The sequence below is a fragment of the Pistacia vera genome, unplaced genomic scaffold (assembly GCF_008641045.1).
Source record: "Pistacia vera cultivar Batoury unplaced genomic scaffold, PisVer_v2 Contig15, whole genome shotgun sequence".
Lineage (NCBI taxonomy): Eukaryota > Viridiplantae > Streptophyta > Magnoliopsida > Sapindales > Anacardiaceae > Pistacia > Pistacia vera.
In genome coordinates this window covers 65,602-81,543 of record NW_022195576.1, presented here as the reverse complement: position 1 = coordinate 81,543, position 15,942 = coordinate 65,602, and the positions used below count along the sequence as shown (strand labels likewise).

Here is a 15,942-nt window from a genome sequence, read left to right as displayed (position 1 = left end):
GCGACGCAACTTGCACCCTGCTGAAGTAGGGGTGGAAAGTAAACCTGCAGGAGGACGCATATAAAATCTTCCTTGAGATCCCCGTGAAGAAAGGCGTTCTTCACATCCATTTGGTGCAAACCCCAATTTTGAGAAGCGGCAATAGCCAAAATTGTCGAATGGTGGTCATTTTGGCCACCGGAGCAAAGGTTTCCTCGTAATTTACTCCGTTTTCTTGATTATTTCCAAGAGCTACTAAGCGGGCTTTGTACCTTTCCAAACTACCATCAGACTTACCTTAATAGAATAGACCCACTACATCCAAGTGGAGTCACACCTGCAGGACAACCCACATTCCCAAGTCTTATTAGCCTCAAGAGCACATAGTTCCTCCTGCATGGCCTGCTGCCAGCATTTCTCTTTAACTGCCTGTGAGTAACCAGTAGGAATAGCTAGAAGATAGAGTGGCAGACAGTGCAGAAGTAGTAGTACCTGTTATAAGTGACGGAATCCATAACGGTCAGAGGACCCGATACTCTAGAGGAGCGGCGCAAAGGAGCAGATGGCAAGACAGGAGCAGAAGGGGGCAGCACTGGAGGTCTCCGCTGGTATACCATGCCTGCTGGAACCTTCAATCTGAGTACTAGGACACTAAAAGTGTCATCAAAGAAGGCAAGAAAGCAATGGAAGACTCTAGTGAGGAAGACATAGGAAAAAACCATTGATTTTCAAAGAAGATCACATTCCTTGAAACACGAACCCGATTAAGTTTGGATCGTAGCATAAATAACCCTTTTGTTGACACTATATCCCAAAGCACACGGATGGATTGGGCAAAAGTTTGTTTCTGTCCGTGGAGGAAGATGCATAAAGCATACACACCCAAAAGTGAAGATTTGTATAGGTAGGATTTTGATGATAAAGCCTGAAATATGGAGACTCGAATCCAAAACTTGGGAAGGAAGTCTATTTATAAGAAAGGTTGCTGTGGTAAGTGCTTCTACCCAAAAGGTAGGAGGAACCGAAGACTCAATGAGCATTGTCCGGACAACATCTAAAAGATGACGATTCTTTCGTTCAGCTACTCCATTTTGTTGTGAGTATATGGACAGAACGTTGAGAGATAATACCTTTAGATTGCAAGAAAGATTGGAACTCATGTGACATATATTCCCCACCCGAGTCGGACCGAAGAATTTTAACAGCAGCTGAAAACTGAGTGTCAACAAGAGCTAAGAACAATTTGAACATATGAAAAACTTCTGATTTGTGCCGCAAGAAATACACCCATGTATATCTGCTGTAGTCATCGATAAATGTCACAAATATTGTGTTGGGCATGAGAAATAATAGGACTAATACCCCAGACATCACTATGAATGATCTCAAAACTGTGGGTGGCTCTACTTCCTTCAGAAGGAAAGGGTAAAATCTTACTTTTGCCAAGTTTACAAGTTGCACAATCTGGAAACACAGTGGAAGATGAGTGCTCTTTATTATTCAATAAACCAGATTTCAACAAATAAGATAGAATCCAGAATTAGGATGACCAAGACGCTTATGCCAGACTTCATTTGACACTCTAGACTTATTACAAAGCAAAGATAGTACAGAGAAAGAGTAAGCTTGTGGAACAGGTATTTGTAGAGAAAAGAGACGTCCATGCTTAGGCCCCTTCGCTATCAACTGCCCTGACATCTGATCCTGCACAACACAACCACCATGAGTAAATGTACATCATAATTTTGGTCCACAAGCTGGCCAACAGAAACTAAATCACAGAGAGATTAGGTGATACAAGAACATCCTTAAAGGAAGAAGATACATCACCAACTGCCACAATGGGTAGAGCAGTACCATTGGCTGTTTGAATATGTGAAGACCACAATATTCTCTGACATTACTTAAACCGGAGAGAATTAGTCATATGATTAGAAGCACCTGAGTCTAAGATCCAAGAGGGAGAGGAAGAACCAGTACCTTGAAGACCCATGCTGAAATGCACTCACAATCATTTCTTGCACTGTTTCTCTAGTTAGAAAAGGTGTGGAGGCTGTAAAGCAACAGCAGACGTGGCAGCAGTAGCAGCAGGCAGAGCTGGCTGTAAGTCACCAGTAACAACAGCATGATAGACCTTGTTGAGCGTGAAGGACGAATAGTACAGTCCTTAATAATGTGCCCTGGCTGCTTGCAGTATTACAAAATTTCTGAGGACAGTTAGGAGCAATATGGCCATATTTCTTGCAACTATAGCACTGTGTGGTGCTCATGTCACGACCCTTCCCCTTGCCATGAGCAGCATAGGCAACAGAGACGTATTAGAAGCAACACGAGACTGCTCCATAATATTCTGAGTATTGAGGCGTTGTTCCTCACGCAAGAGTTCTCCAAAACAGGCCTCCAAAGTTGGAACAGTATCCTATTAACTAGAGAGGCACGAAGATTCAAAATCAGGCCTAATTTCATTAGAAATTGGTCTTTTTGGCTGGTTTGTGTACAAGTTGTACTGCCTCCAATCCTTCTGCAGAACCTTGGTTGTAACAAGGTCGGAATAGTCATTCCACAACGTCAGAAAACCAGAGTAGTAGTCTTGAACTGATAGATCCCCTTGAGTATGTTCAATGGCCAACTCAACTGCGGAAGCGCCTAGCATTGTTGTCTTGTTTTAGACTTGCTTGAGATAATTCCACATAGCCTTTGCAAACCTATGAGGACGCAGAGAAAGAATCAGATGTGGCTCCATAGACCCAAGAATCCAGGACATGATTTGATTATCTTTGGCATCCCAAGCTGCCTTGTCAGCCACAGACATTTCTGCAGTAGATCCCCCGTTGCTGCTGCCATCTTATGTCCCCACAGCGTTTACCCTTGAGAAAGGTCTCCAATTGAAACTCCAAGCAGCATAATTTTTGCCAGTGAATCTGACACAAACATTATCTGACTTCTCCAAAATACTAAGGCTATGGCTGAGAAAACTAGGACTGAGATTTCTTAGAGAATGGCTCTGATCCATAACAAAATGGTTTGAATTATCTTTCTTTTCAGAAGATCTTTCATTATATAGGCAAGACTGCCAGTTATACAAGGAAACTTAAATCTGTACATGCTAATCTAGAGTGATTTTAGGAAGCTAAACATGGTAAGCTAAATCTCCTCTCCTATTAATGAGAGTATATACAGCCTAGATTAATAGCTATTAACAATGCAGCATTTATGGCATAATTTATGGCCTTCTATTGACATAAGGATCCTCACCCACGAAAATGGGTAATTCCAGTTTCCTTCCTCCCAACTCACTCTGACTTTGTCCCAAACTGCCTGATCCACTTGCTCTGTTTTGATTTTCTCCTTCCTGATTTCTCACGTTTCTGGATGAATTCTGTTCCCCACGTCCAGCTTCTTCTTCATCCTTTCTCCTCATCCAACTCTGTATCTCTACCATGCATTCGCGAATCGTCCCCATATCCACGCCCAATTTTGTCACCTCCCGTTCCACATTTTCAAGCCTAGATTCAATTCTTGTTGCTACCATAACCCACACACACCTGCTCTGATACCAATTTGTTGCGAACCTACCCAGACTTCTTAGTCAGTCACACACACAATAGCTCATAACAGAAACAAACAGCAATTCATTGCAACCTCGAGAATTCTAGAATAACAGAAGAGGTGTATTTCATTGATAACTCAGTATTACACCAATCTAGATAGTATCTCAAATATAAGATCTATCGGATTTAATTAACCAACAATGAAAATAAGAGAAACCAATAATAGAATATAATAGAAACAGATATGCTGGACTTCGAGGGCCAGCTACCTCCCCTTTTCCTAACTTCTCTCTCGATGCCTATTTACTCCTCTGCTGCTCCCTTTATTCATTTCTTCTCCTAACAGAATTTATCCCTCCCCCAGTAATCTTTCGCCACCTGTCCCACTACCTTCAATTCACACTTTAGTTGCTTCTTTTAACACTATTGATCTCCTGGTGCTTCTTCCCACGCCTCTTGTACACCCGCACTTCGTGTGTTATTTCACATTTACATATTGTCTTATATTATTTGTTGAAACCAACACATTCTTGCCAATAGTTAGGTAGAAACATCACATGAGATTGTTTTAACTTTGGATGGGAGAAACCCAACACTCTTAACTTGGCTGCAAGAATACAATATTATTGCACTAGCACTCAAATTGTCTCTGGTTTACTTTCCCATTTTTCAAACATAGATATGGTAATTTCTCAGGTGGTAAATGCTAATGTATCGTTACAACGTCTAGAGGAACTACTTTTAGCTGAAGAGAGAATTCTAGTGCCAAATCCACCACTTGAACCAGGGCTTCCTGCTGTATCGATTAAAAATGGATTCTTTTCTTGGGACTCAAAGGTAAACTTCTGCACCCTTTTTTCTCTAGTTACAAGGATAAGTTTAATATGTTTTTTCAGCTTATGTTTTTGCAGCTCAGGTAATGATTGCTTTTAGTGTATAATTTTACTTGTGGTATTTTCCGGATGATACCACGATTCATTACAAGTTAAAGATTGAATATTTGTATCAAATTATCAATTTTTTACACTGAGAAGTAAGTAATATCCCTCATGTTCTACATATTTAAGTTCTATCAAAGTTTATCTGTAGACATGAAAAGATATTAGATCAAAATACTTGGTTGATGTGGAACTCCATAAAACCCTGGCTCAACCGATCAACAAAACTTGCTTAATAGAGACAAGGCCTAATATATATCACTCAGGGCACCATGCTTTTACTTTGATATTATGGAAGTTCTAGTGTACTCAATGATTTCAGTAGTCCTCTGGATACTCAAAATTTACTCCTTTCGTACATGCGTCTGAATTTTCTTCTTTTCTTTTATTTTTTTCAGTCTCAGAAACCCACGTTATCAGATATCAATTTAGACATACTGGTTGGCAGCTTAGTCGCAATTGTTGGTGGAACTGGAGAAGGAAAGACCTCACTCATATCAGCAATGCTTGGGGAGTTACCTCCTTTGGCAGATGCAAATGTTGTTATGAGAGGAACTGTTGCCTATGTTCCTCAAGTTTCATGGATTTTCAATGCTACTGTAAGTTACAGATTTCATATATGCTCTATTGATACTCTATAGTTGTCTACTTGTTTCAATCTTCTTTTGCTTTCTAGCGAATTTCAAACTTATCTCTTTGCACTATGCACACTTCTGACCTTCAGTATTGTCATCTCAGTTACGCGAAAACATTCTATTTGGGTCTGAGTTTGATTCCACAAAATATTGGAAGGCTATTGATGTGACTGCATTGGAGCATGATCTTGACTTACTTCCTGTAAGTGCACATACAAACTTATATCTTAGCAGCTACTTTCTTAATCCAGAATGCCCAGATAATTATCTTACCTTCATTTGTTCAGGGTCGTGACCTCACAGAGATAGGGGAAAGAGGGGTGAATATTAGTGGTGGGCAAAAGCAGAGAGTTTCTATGGCCAGGGCTGTCTATTCTAATTCGGATGTATATGTATTTGATGACCCTTTAAGTGCCCTAGATGTGCATGTTGGTCACCAGGTTTTTAACAGCTGCATCAAGGAAGAGTTGCGTGGAAAGACAAGGATACTTGTTACAAACCAACTACATTTTCTTCCGCAAGTGGACAGAATTATTCTGGTTTCTGAAGGTATGATTAAAGAGGAGGGAACGTTTGAGGAGCTTTCCAAACATGGCCAGCTATTCCAAAATCTGATGGAAAATGCAGGGAAAATGGAAGAAACGGAAGAAGATTGGGAAGGAAATGATGTCACCAAAAATGTTAACCATGAAGCCTCTAAACGAACTGCTAATGGGGTGCTTGAGGAGGAGTATGCTAAAAATGCATGCAACACAAAGAAAGGGAAAGGAGGGAAATCTGTTCTTATTAAGCAAGAAGAACGGGAAACAGGAATAGGCAGTTGGAATGTTTTGATGAGGTAACATAGGGCATTGTTTTTTTTATCTTCAATTGCTTCAAAATTTTAAGTAGTTTTGATCAGCCACATACTAAACTCAACTGATATCTTTTGTATTGATATATTATTCTTATATGCAGGTACAAAAATGCATTAGGAGGCCTTTGGGTACTTATGATACTATTTACATGCTACTTATCGACTGAAGTTCTTCGAATTTCAAGTAGCACTTGGTTAAGTGTTTGGACAGATCAAAGCACTTCACAGACCTATAATCCCACATACTATATTCTCATTTATGCACTTCTTGGGTTTGGTCAGGTGTGTCTGCAGTTAATTAAAATAGAATGAAAAGGAGAAAAGATTAAAATATTCATAATTGTTACATGGTTTTAAAACATACTCTTTTGATGGATTCAGGTGATTGTGACGCTAGCGAACTCTTATTGGTTGATCATTTCAAGTCTTCTGCAGCTAGAAGACTGCATGATGGCATGCTAAATGCTATTCTAAGAGCTCCAATGCTTTTCTTTTACACCAATCCAACTGGGCGTGTAATCAATAGGTTTGCAAAAGATCTAGGTGATATAGATCGCAATGTTGCCAATTTTGTGAATATGTTTGTGGGACAAGTGTGGCAGCTCCTTTCAACGTTTGTGTTGATAGGCATTGTGAGCACAATATCACTATGGGCCATAATGCCACTTCTCATCTTGTTTTATGCAGCTTATCTATATTATCAGGTAAATTTACTATCTTCTCATCTAATTTTTTTTTTATTTTTTTTTTTAATTTTAATTTTAATTTTTTTTTTTGCCTTTCTCAACCATCATAAATAACCTGTATTTATTAGGAATCATTATGTTGGACACTGGAATTCGTGTTTTCATCGAATTGTCTAGAACTATGAGGGTGATATTCTTGTTTCATAAGAACTTAATTTCAATGCTGGAAAAGGATGGTCTTCAAGACCAAACTCTATTCAATAGTTTTTAGTTGTCTATATAAGTTCTTAGTTTCTTCCAATGCTGGAAGAGGATGGTGGTCGATATGTCATGCTTAATTATATATGAGGATGCATATAAGCTCAATCTTATCTGTAGTATCCGTCAGGGGAACATAATCTGTTCCCATTCTTTACTAAATAACAATTTGCTTTCCAGCGCTTATAGTTTCTTCTAACTAGCTCTTGACTCTATGACTTTCAATAACCATCTCCATTTGCTATTTACAGAGTACATCTCGCGAAGTGAAACGCTTAGATTCCATTACCAGATCTCCTGTTTATGCGCAATTTGGAGAAGCACTAAATGGCTTGTTGAGCATTCGAGCATATAAAGCATATGATAGGATGGCCTACATTAATGGAAAGTCGATGGATAATAACATCAGATTCACCCTTGCAAATACTAGTTCGAACCGTTGGCTTACCATCAGGTTGGAATCATTAGGAGGCCTCATGATTTGGTTGACAGCAACATTTGCAGTCCTGCAGAATGGAAAATCAGGGAACCAAGCTGCATATGCTTCTACAATGGGTCTACTTCTCAGTTATACTTTAAATATCACCAATCTGTTGAGTGGTGTATTGAGACAAGCAAGCAGAGCTGAAAATAGTTTGAATTCTGTCGAGCGTGTTGGAACATATATAGATTTACCTTCTGAAGCTCCAGATGTGATTGAGAGCAACCGCCCTCCACCCGGTTGGCCTTCATCAGGATCAATGAAGTTTGAGGAAGTTGTTCTGCGTTATAGGCCTGAACTTCCTCCGGTCTTGCATGGCTTGTCGTTTACTGTTTCCCCAAGTGAGAAAGTAGGAATTGTTGGAAGAACTGGTGCAGGAAAATCCAGCATGCTTAATGCTTTATTTCGAATTGTGGAAATTGAAAGAGGAAGAATTATGATTGATGATTGTGATTTTGCTGAGTTTGGACTGACTGACTTGAGGAAGGTTCTTAGTATCATACCACAATCCCCGGTTCTTTTCTCAGGTATTTACTGTTTTTAATCTCCATTTTTTTTATTTTCGATGTTTTTGTGATGTTTTGCAATAAAAATTTCTTCAAATAAATTGTATCATTCTAATTGGTGTGCATGTTTGTTTCACAAGGAACTGTACGGTTTAATCTTGATCCATTCAGTGAGCACAATGATGCTGATCTTTGGGAGGCCTTAGAAAGGGCACATCTGAAAGATGTCATCAGGAAGAATTCTTTTGGTCTGGATGCTGAGGTATGAACGTGAATTCTCTTCCTGAAATTTTATCTTGCAATTATGAAACCAAAGCTAATGTTTAACTTATCATCTCTTAAATGAGGAAAGTAAGTGCTGACCAAGATGCAATTTCACTTATGTCCAGGTTTCAGAGGGAGGAGAGAATTTCAGTGTTGGACAGAGGCAACTCTTAAGTCTTGCTCGAGCGTTGCTGCGGCGATCCAAGATTCTTGTTCTCGACGAAGCAACTGCAGCTGTTGATGTCCTAACGGATGCTCTTATCCAGAGAACCATCCGTGAAGAATTCAGATCATGCTCAATGTTGATCATTGCTCATAGACTAAACACCATAATTGACTGTGACCGCATACTTGTGCTCGATGCTGGCCAGGTATATCCCTGGAGGCATATTTCAGATAACAAATCATTGTGTGAGTTTAATTTAGTTTTGTGTTCATTCATTAGTTAAGAACTTGCGACCTATCCTTCAGGTTCTAGAGCATGATACGCCAGCGGCGCTGCTATTAACAGAGGAAAGTGCATTTGCAAGGATGGTTCAAAGTACAGGGCCGGCAAATGCTCAGTATTTACGAAGCATAGTATTTGAAAACAAGTTAGGCAGAGAAGTGAGCAAGAGGCAAGATGGGCAGAGGAGATGGCTGGCCTGTTCTCGCTGGGCGGCTGCTGCACAATTTGCTCTAGCTGTTAGTCTCACTTCTTCTCAAAATGACCTTCAAAGGCTGGATATCGCGGACGAGAATGATATCCTCAAGAAAACGAAAGATGCAGTTATAACACTGCAAGGCGTTATAGGAGGAAAGCATGATAAAGATATAGATGAGTCTCTACAGCAGTACCAAGTTTCCAGAGAAGGATGGTGGTCAGCTCTCTATAGAATAGTTGAAGGTACACAATACTCTTGCAAGCACACAACTTAATCCATAATAAGCTAACATGAAAATGATAAGAACCCACCCCAACAATTCGAACAATTGCCCTGGGTCATGGGTCTTTCGTAGACTTAGGTAAAACTCTCTTTGGAAAACCCGTTTGCCAATGGAGGGTGCCCAAGCCCTTATAACCCATACGTCCACCCTTTTCCCTTCTAATGTGGGATCCTAACATTCCACCATGCTTTCGCAACCAACATCCACCTCGGCCTCTTTACCCCGTAGGTGACTATGCGGATCACCTTTCCCTCAGGCTTCCATGCCCTTTCTCGAGGTAGCAGCCCAAGGCTAAGGTCAACCTGCCACTTAGGCTACGTTCCGTGGGCGCAAGATCATACTCTGATACTATTTGATAGGACTCCACCCCAACAACTCAAACAATTAAGTTGAGCCATGAGTTTTTCATGGGTTTGGGTAAAACTCTTCTTGGAAAATCGGCTTACTCAGAGAGGGTGTCCATGCCCTTATAACCCACACGTCCACTTTTTTCTCTTCCAATGTAAGATCCTAACAGAAAACTTGCACAATCTTAATACCATTAGATTCTTTTGGCGAAATGTTGAACTTGGTTGATAAATTTTATTTTAGGCTGCTATTCCTGATTAAATTTTTCTTTTTTCTTTTTTCAGGTCTTGCTATGATGGGCAGGTTGGGTCAATACAGGCTTCAAGAATTTGAGGATGATTTTGAAGAAAGTCCTCTAGATTGGGACAATATTGAAAGTTAAGTATCATTGCCAATTTCTGGTATTCAAGTTGGCTTTACACCATGCTATTGAATAAAACGTCCAATTGTATAGAGTAATTAAATTGTGCAATTGTAATCATAGAAACTAGCTAGTCATGCCCATTATCTTGGAATGTGNTACTCCTGATTAAATTTTTCTTTTTTCTTTTTTCAGGTCTTGCTATGATGGGCAGGTTGGGTCAATACAGGCTTCAAGAATTTGAGGATGATTTTGAAGAAAGTCCTCTAGATTGGGACAATATTGAAAGTTAAGTATCATTGCCAATTTCTGGTATTCAAGTTGGCTTTAAACCATGCTATTGAATAAAACGTCCAATTGTATAGAGTAATTAAATTGTGCAATTGTAATCATAGAAACTAGCTAGTCATGCCCATTATCTTGGAATGTGGCTTTGCATTGTAATGATCAACAAAATATTGAGAGTAAAACTTCTTACAATCATATCCTTATTCTCAATTTTGTAATGTAGCTTTTTAGACCATGCTATAAGGCTTTTGGTTGTAGCAATATTTTCCTCTATTTGTTTAGTTAAATGGGGGAGGAAGAGGGCTAACATTCTCACCTTTTGGTATCAACTAAAATGATAAAATCACATGCTTGTGGGAGGGGAGAAGGGTCATAACAAAAGATATTCCTATTAGCACGAAATCATTCTTCTAATACTATCAACAGACCAATATCTTCTAATATAAACAAAACTTTGTTGTAGTTTGATCAACATCCTCCAATGCCACCGATAATTTAAGCAACATAATTTTAATTGATTGGATAATTTTGTACCTGCTTCATTTGTGATTCAAACAAGTTTAGATTGTTGAGGTTTCCGATGCATCCGAACAAGTTGCTTGATTGATGCGGCTGTGAATGGCCTCAAATGCCCGACCAGAATCCTTTGAGAATCCCATCAATGCCTCAAATACAAAGGGTAGGCTTGTTTTCAGGTTATTCGTAATCATGTCCTTGGTAACCTGGACTGAGTTCAGATATTTGGTCTTTTCAGTGTGAACTCGCTTCCTTAAAGCTTCAATTTTGGCACTCTTGAGGGAGAAAGGATGCTTGGGGCTCAAACTGGAGGGGTCAACTCCATCAGGTAAGCTCCCTTCTAGCTTTTTCTCCATCTCCTCAAGAGAGTTCAACTCCTTCTGAAGCCTTTTCTCAAGTCTATCAGACTTTTTGTGCAGACTGCGTTCTTCCAGCTGCTGTCGGAAAATCAATTGGATGGCTGATAAAAAGCTCTTAATGGCTTCTGAGGTCACCTATACGCACATCATACAACAAAATTACGACCCCAAGTCAGTACCAACAGAGAAAACTAGAGATTACAAGGATGAGTGCACCAAAATTTTGAAATGAAAGTTACAGTTATTATAAGATATAGATCTTAGACAGAAATAATGTTTACAGCATAAATTTTATGAGACAATCGTGTAACGGTTTGTAGAAGACTCCTACATGGAAAGATGGAACAGCTCCATATTAAAATTAAAAATGCGTCCTACATTTGCGTCCTACATTTCTCGTTATCTCAAGAGATCTTAAAACTGTACCATTTCTCTCTATCCCTCTTTTACGAGAAAAATACCTTTCATTGCTGTCAAAATCACTTCCATGGAAAGAAGAAGCAGCGACACTTGTGACAAAATAATAACAAAAGAATGTCCTCGAGAAAGTACCTTATCAGGTAATTTGTCAAAAACAAGTTGCCAATCTTCACAGAGCCGACGAATTGCAGAAGAGTTACAACTCCGCTGATCATCCACAAGGCAAGCAGTGAGTTGGATCCACCTACACAGGGTTCTCACATACTCTCGTTGAGATTTCGTAAGTTTGCAGAAACTGATGTACCAGGCAGTGACCTCCGTTTCAAGCTGAGCTGTGGCTTGTAGATGGGAGTCAGTAGTAAAGTCCTTGTTTTGATTATCATTTAAATGACTTAATCGCTGAGAGATACGTTTCTGAGCTTGATGACATTCATACATCGTTCTCCACATATGCATCAGTCTGTAACGTTTCAACCAAGATATCCATTATAAATGATTTTCCTTTTCTGAAAGAAACAAAAGATGTTCATGCCAACGTCAAAGACACTAAGCTTTCACCAATGTCAAAGAATAGCTAAAGCCTTTTGGGAGTTTAACCTCGAAACTGGCATATCAGTGGAGATATACCTAGTGAGTACATGAATGGTCTTTTGGCATGCTTCTTTTATCTAAATGCTGCAATGCTGTGATTCAAAACTTCTTTATCGTTAGCCATTTCTTTGGGAGGCAGGGAAGTCATTAGCCAAACTATTCATGATTTCACACAAATGAATTTGGAATGAACTTAATGTTATATGGTTTTCAAACTACCAAGTACCTGCTGATTATTAATTATTTGAAAGAACTTTCAATTACAATAACTAATATATATTTAGATAAAAGTATAAAAATATTAAATTAAAATTAAAATATTGTACCCATTACTAAAGTTTTATAAAGAAAAATAAAAATAAATTGCACCCATTACTAAAGTAGCGGGTTCTATAAATGCATCCATCCCTATGTCAATGTATTGCCAATCCCAGTTGACCAAGAGTATGATAGATATCAGTGTGTTACAAATGTTACCCTGAAATTAGCGCAACCAGCTGAGGATACAGCTCTTCTTCAATGATCTGCAATATTGATGAACGCGTCTCACTTACTGAATGTTGCAGGCGTCTTATTTCAGTCCCCAAATTCTCAACGCACACTCGAGTTTTCTCAGTCTTGATCCAGTTGTAGTTTTCATCTTCTTGTTTTTGTAATAACATGGATTTCTTTTCATGCTCTAATTTAGTGATTTCTTCCTCCTACATAATATGATGGTCAAGTAGAATGAAACAGAAAATGAAGCACAATTGAACGTGTATCCATCATTTACACTACCAAACCAACCCTTAGTGGGAAACCAAAGAAAACTTTATTTAAGAGATAAGAAAGCAGGATTAAAAAATTGAACCAAAGGTCCGAACAAAAGCTAAACCAGCGTTTCTTTGAATATCAGATATTGGCAGACTCACTCTAAACAATTTCAAGCAAAAGATCAAGGCATCAACACAAAATTTTTAGCTCTTGCTATTAGTATGTTCGACGGAAAGGTGGGGAGTGCAAGCCAGTTTTCTCATTAAGTTAATGAAATCAAAAGATGCAACAATGAAACCTCAGTCCAAGGGGAAAATCATATTTTCAAGAAGCGCACTTTAAGATAATTCATGCTCAGATGTTCCTAATAATGAGTCAAATATTATTCTCACCTTTACATCCTTGTAAAGTCTCTGCTCTGCAGCATATAGTTTGGAAAGAGTGATGCAATGAGCTCCAGGCCCGCATGGTTCACTAGAGCCACACATACCAAAAGCACCTTGTGCAAATTGAAGTGACTTGGAAGACCAGCTCCATGACAATGAACTAAAGACCTTAGGGGAATTGCTCCTCTTCCCTGCCAAACATATGGTTATGATAACTTCCAGTAGGAACTTTGACAACTACTGCAAGAGTCCATCATCATAAACTCAACAATTGACTTGCAATACACACCCACATACATACAACAAAAACAGTAAGCAGTACAAAATTATTGTAGCGTGGATAATTGCAGCATAATAAATCACTCAGTCCTAAAATATTTTACAAAAGAAAACCTTTCACAGCTAATTGCTACAGAATTTTAAATTAAAGTTTTAATAGCAATAACAATACTACATTAACCATAAGATGATAAATTAGCGTTTTTTGTGGATTTAAGGACTTTTTTAATGTCATCTGTCTTTAGTTAGCTTTTGTTCTTGTTTTTTGGGCTATCCCGATCCATACATTTTTACATATACTGTAAACAACCAATTCTGTCACAATATCTAGCTAAGAATAGAGTGCATTGAATGCCAAACTAAATACTATAAAGGTAAGTTTATTTGGTAAACTTCACCATTTTCAAGTTTCTGCCATCCAAATATAAAGATTCAGCAATATGTGTGTATCAAATAAATGCTCAGTTGATAAAGAGAGAGCATTTACTCTTGTTTTCTTTGAAATTCTGTGGAAGAAAAGTGTCACCGTGCTTGATGTCCATAAGAACAGCTATTTCCTTTCCACCCGCCCACGCTTTCAGGAAATAATCGTCTAACTCCTTGATGATACCATCCAAGGTCTTCCTCCTCCATGGTACCATGGCCATATCAGCTGCGTCTTTAGTATACAAGCTCGTCATTGTTAAGTTATCAGCAACAAGTTCTGCAGGCGGTGGCTTCTCAGTGACTGTATTAGAAATAACTTCCTCTTCCTGATCATCTTCCTCAAAGTCCGTTTTAGTTTCTGCCCAAGTTTCCTCATCAAATTGTTCCACTGTTTCACACTTACTTGACTGCTCATGAGTTGAAGAATAAGGAAAAGGATCCCAGTACTCCCATGAACGGGGAACAGGAAGTGGCGGGGTACTGCCACCATCTTCATTGATTTCTATGCCCTCTTCGTGCATAACTTCATCTTTTAGATTATCATCAACATTCCTCGAGTCAGGACTATACGGAGGTGGTGGGGGCGGGGAAGGAGGCAATGAAGGAGGTGGTGAGGCCCGCAATGTACTGCCATAAGGAAGATTTTCAATCTCTAGTGACTCTGATTCAGTAAATTGCCTAAGGGTTACTCCAGTGTTCTTTAATGACCTCAAATAAGCCAACTGAGAATCAGCAAATTCTCCTCTAAGCCCTAGCAACTGTTTCATTAGTCTCTTTCTCTGCCTGCATATTTGCACTCTCTCTTCCTTATCAATGCTTGATGCAGCACAACCCATCTCTCACCAAAACAAATTTTCAGCAATCCATCCACTTCAGCTTCAAACTACAACACAATACAAGCCAAGATGCAGGATCAATTTTCAGAATTTTTACACCAAAACATTCAACTATATCAATAAAAAGCCAAAGTAATAAAAGACTTAAACTCTTACATACATACACCAAAACGAAGACCAAATTCTCAGATTACGCTCAGTTCAAAAGACCATAGTTTCTACTCAAGCCAACACTAACTAAACACCTCCACATCAAAACTTTATAGATTTTAAACTAAATTCTTTCACTTTCTTAACAATCCAAACACCTTATATACAAAAATTATTTCACTAAAGCACACTAAAAACAAGTAAAAAACAAAAAAAAAAACACTAAATTTGAAATAATCCAAAACACGCACAAATACCCTCAGAGCTGAAAACAGACATCTCAAAAGGAGCTTGCTTTCTTGTTTACTTCTTCACAAAATTTCTCAAGCTTACTCAACAAAACAGCTCAATTTTACCCAAATATCAAAACCCCACATCCTGAAACTATATTTTCATACTTACAACTCACCCATTCCCGGATATTTAACGTGAATGGGGTAGTCTGTGAAGAAGACAAAAAAGAACCCACCTCCAAAACCTTGGTATCTCACAAGCAAACAAGGAAAGAAAGACAAAGACTTAAAAAAAAAAAAAAAAAAAAAAGGGTTTTGAGAAGACAAGAAGACAATGGTACTGACACAGAAACTGGGAAAGTAAATGAGGCTTGAAAACTTGGTTAAGTTGAGAGTTTCAAAACATTAACAGGGAAAGAAAGAATCTTCTGCAACAGAGAAAGAAAACTAAAAACATTACCATGAGTTTTAGATCGGTTGCAATTGATTTTAAGGGTTCTCTGACTGTCTAATCCATAATGTTGATTAATGCTTTACAGAGAGGAAAAGGGTCATAGTCAGAGCTCGAGAACCGAGGAATGGAGTATAGTAATAGAAGCATCCAAGGCCAAAGTTCAAGAACAATCAGCGCATTCTAGCAAACTATTTGTAATTCTCCTTTAGCCCAGTAGAATTTTTTGGTAACGTATTAGTCCCTATAACAAACAATTTGCTCCCTCTTGCTAGCCAACCTTCGGGATGAAATTGTTATTTAAACCAAAATTTTACAGATCAAAAAAACTCTACTGGACCAAAGGTTTTACACCAAACTTCAGGGACGAAATTGTTATTATTTCTTATTATTAATAATGTTTAATTCTTTTTGATGAAGTTTGTTTGTTTGTTGGTGAGAGTGAGAAAAAGGCAACAACTTTA

The 15,942-nt window shown here is 38.6% G+C and overlaps 2 protein-coding genes across 8 annotated transcripts; one reads left to right on the top strand and one right to left on the bottom strand.

Moving 5' to 3' along the window:
• Positions 1–4,196: 4,196 nt before the first annotated feature.
• Positions 4,197–9,842, top strand: LOC116124133 (ABC transporter C family member 2-like). The gene is given in 13 exon segments (XM_031409850.1): positions 4,197–4,367; positions 4,867–5,067; positions 5,207–5,305; positions 5,391–5,652; positions 5,731–5,941; positions 6,061–6,241; positions 6,341–6,386; positions 6,389–6,663; positions 7,155–7,911; positions 8,031–8,152; positions 8,280–8,525; positions 8,626–9,040; positions 9,714–9,842. Coding segments are annotated over 13 exon segments (3,069 nt in total). The 5' UTR covers positions 4,197–4,211; the 3' UTR covers positions 9,812–9,842.
• Positions 9,843–10,248: 406 nt separating this feature from the next.
• LOC116124132 (nitrate regulatory gene2 protein) lies at positions 10,249–15,596 on the bottom strand. Of its 7 annotated transcripts, none has more exons than XM_031409841.1 (6): positions 15,488–15,596; positions 13,870–14,691; positions 13,110–13,294; positions 12,442–12,665; positions 11,506–11,833; positions 10,249–11,088 (listed from the first exon to the last, which is right to left on the bottom strand). In XM_031409841.1, exons 2-6 carry the CDS (start codon positions 14,642–14,644, stop codon positions 10,639–10,641), a joined length of 1,962 nt encoding a protein of 653 aa, XP_031265701.1. In that variant the 5' UTR covers positions 14,645–14,691; positions 15,488–15,596; the 3' UTR covers positions 10,249–10,638. The 7 variants fall into 7 exon arrangements, with proteins under 7 accessions (XP_031265701.1, XP_031265702.1, XP_031265708.1 ...); XM_031409842.1 differs by lacking the exon at positions 15,488–15,596 and adding an exon at positions 15,102–15,469; XM_031409848.1 differs by lacking the exon at positions 15,488–15,596 and adding an exon at positions 15,052–15,072.
• Between the last annotated feature and the right edge of the window lie 346 nt (positions 15,597–15,942).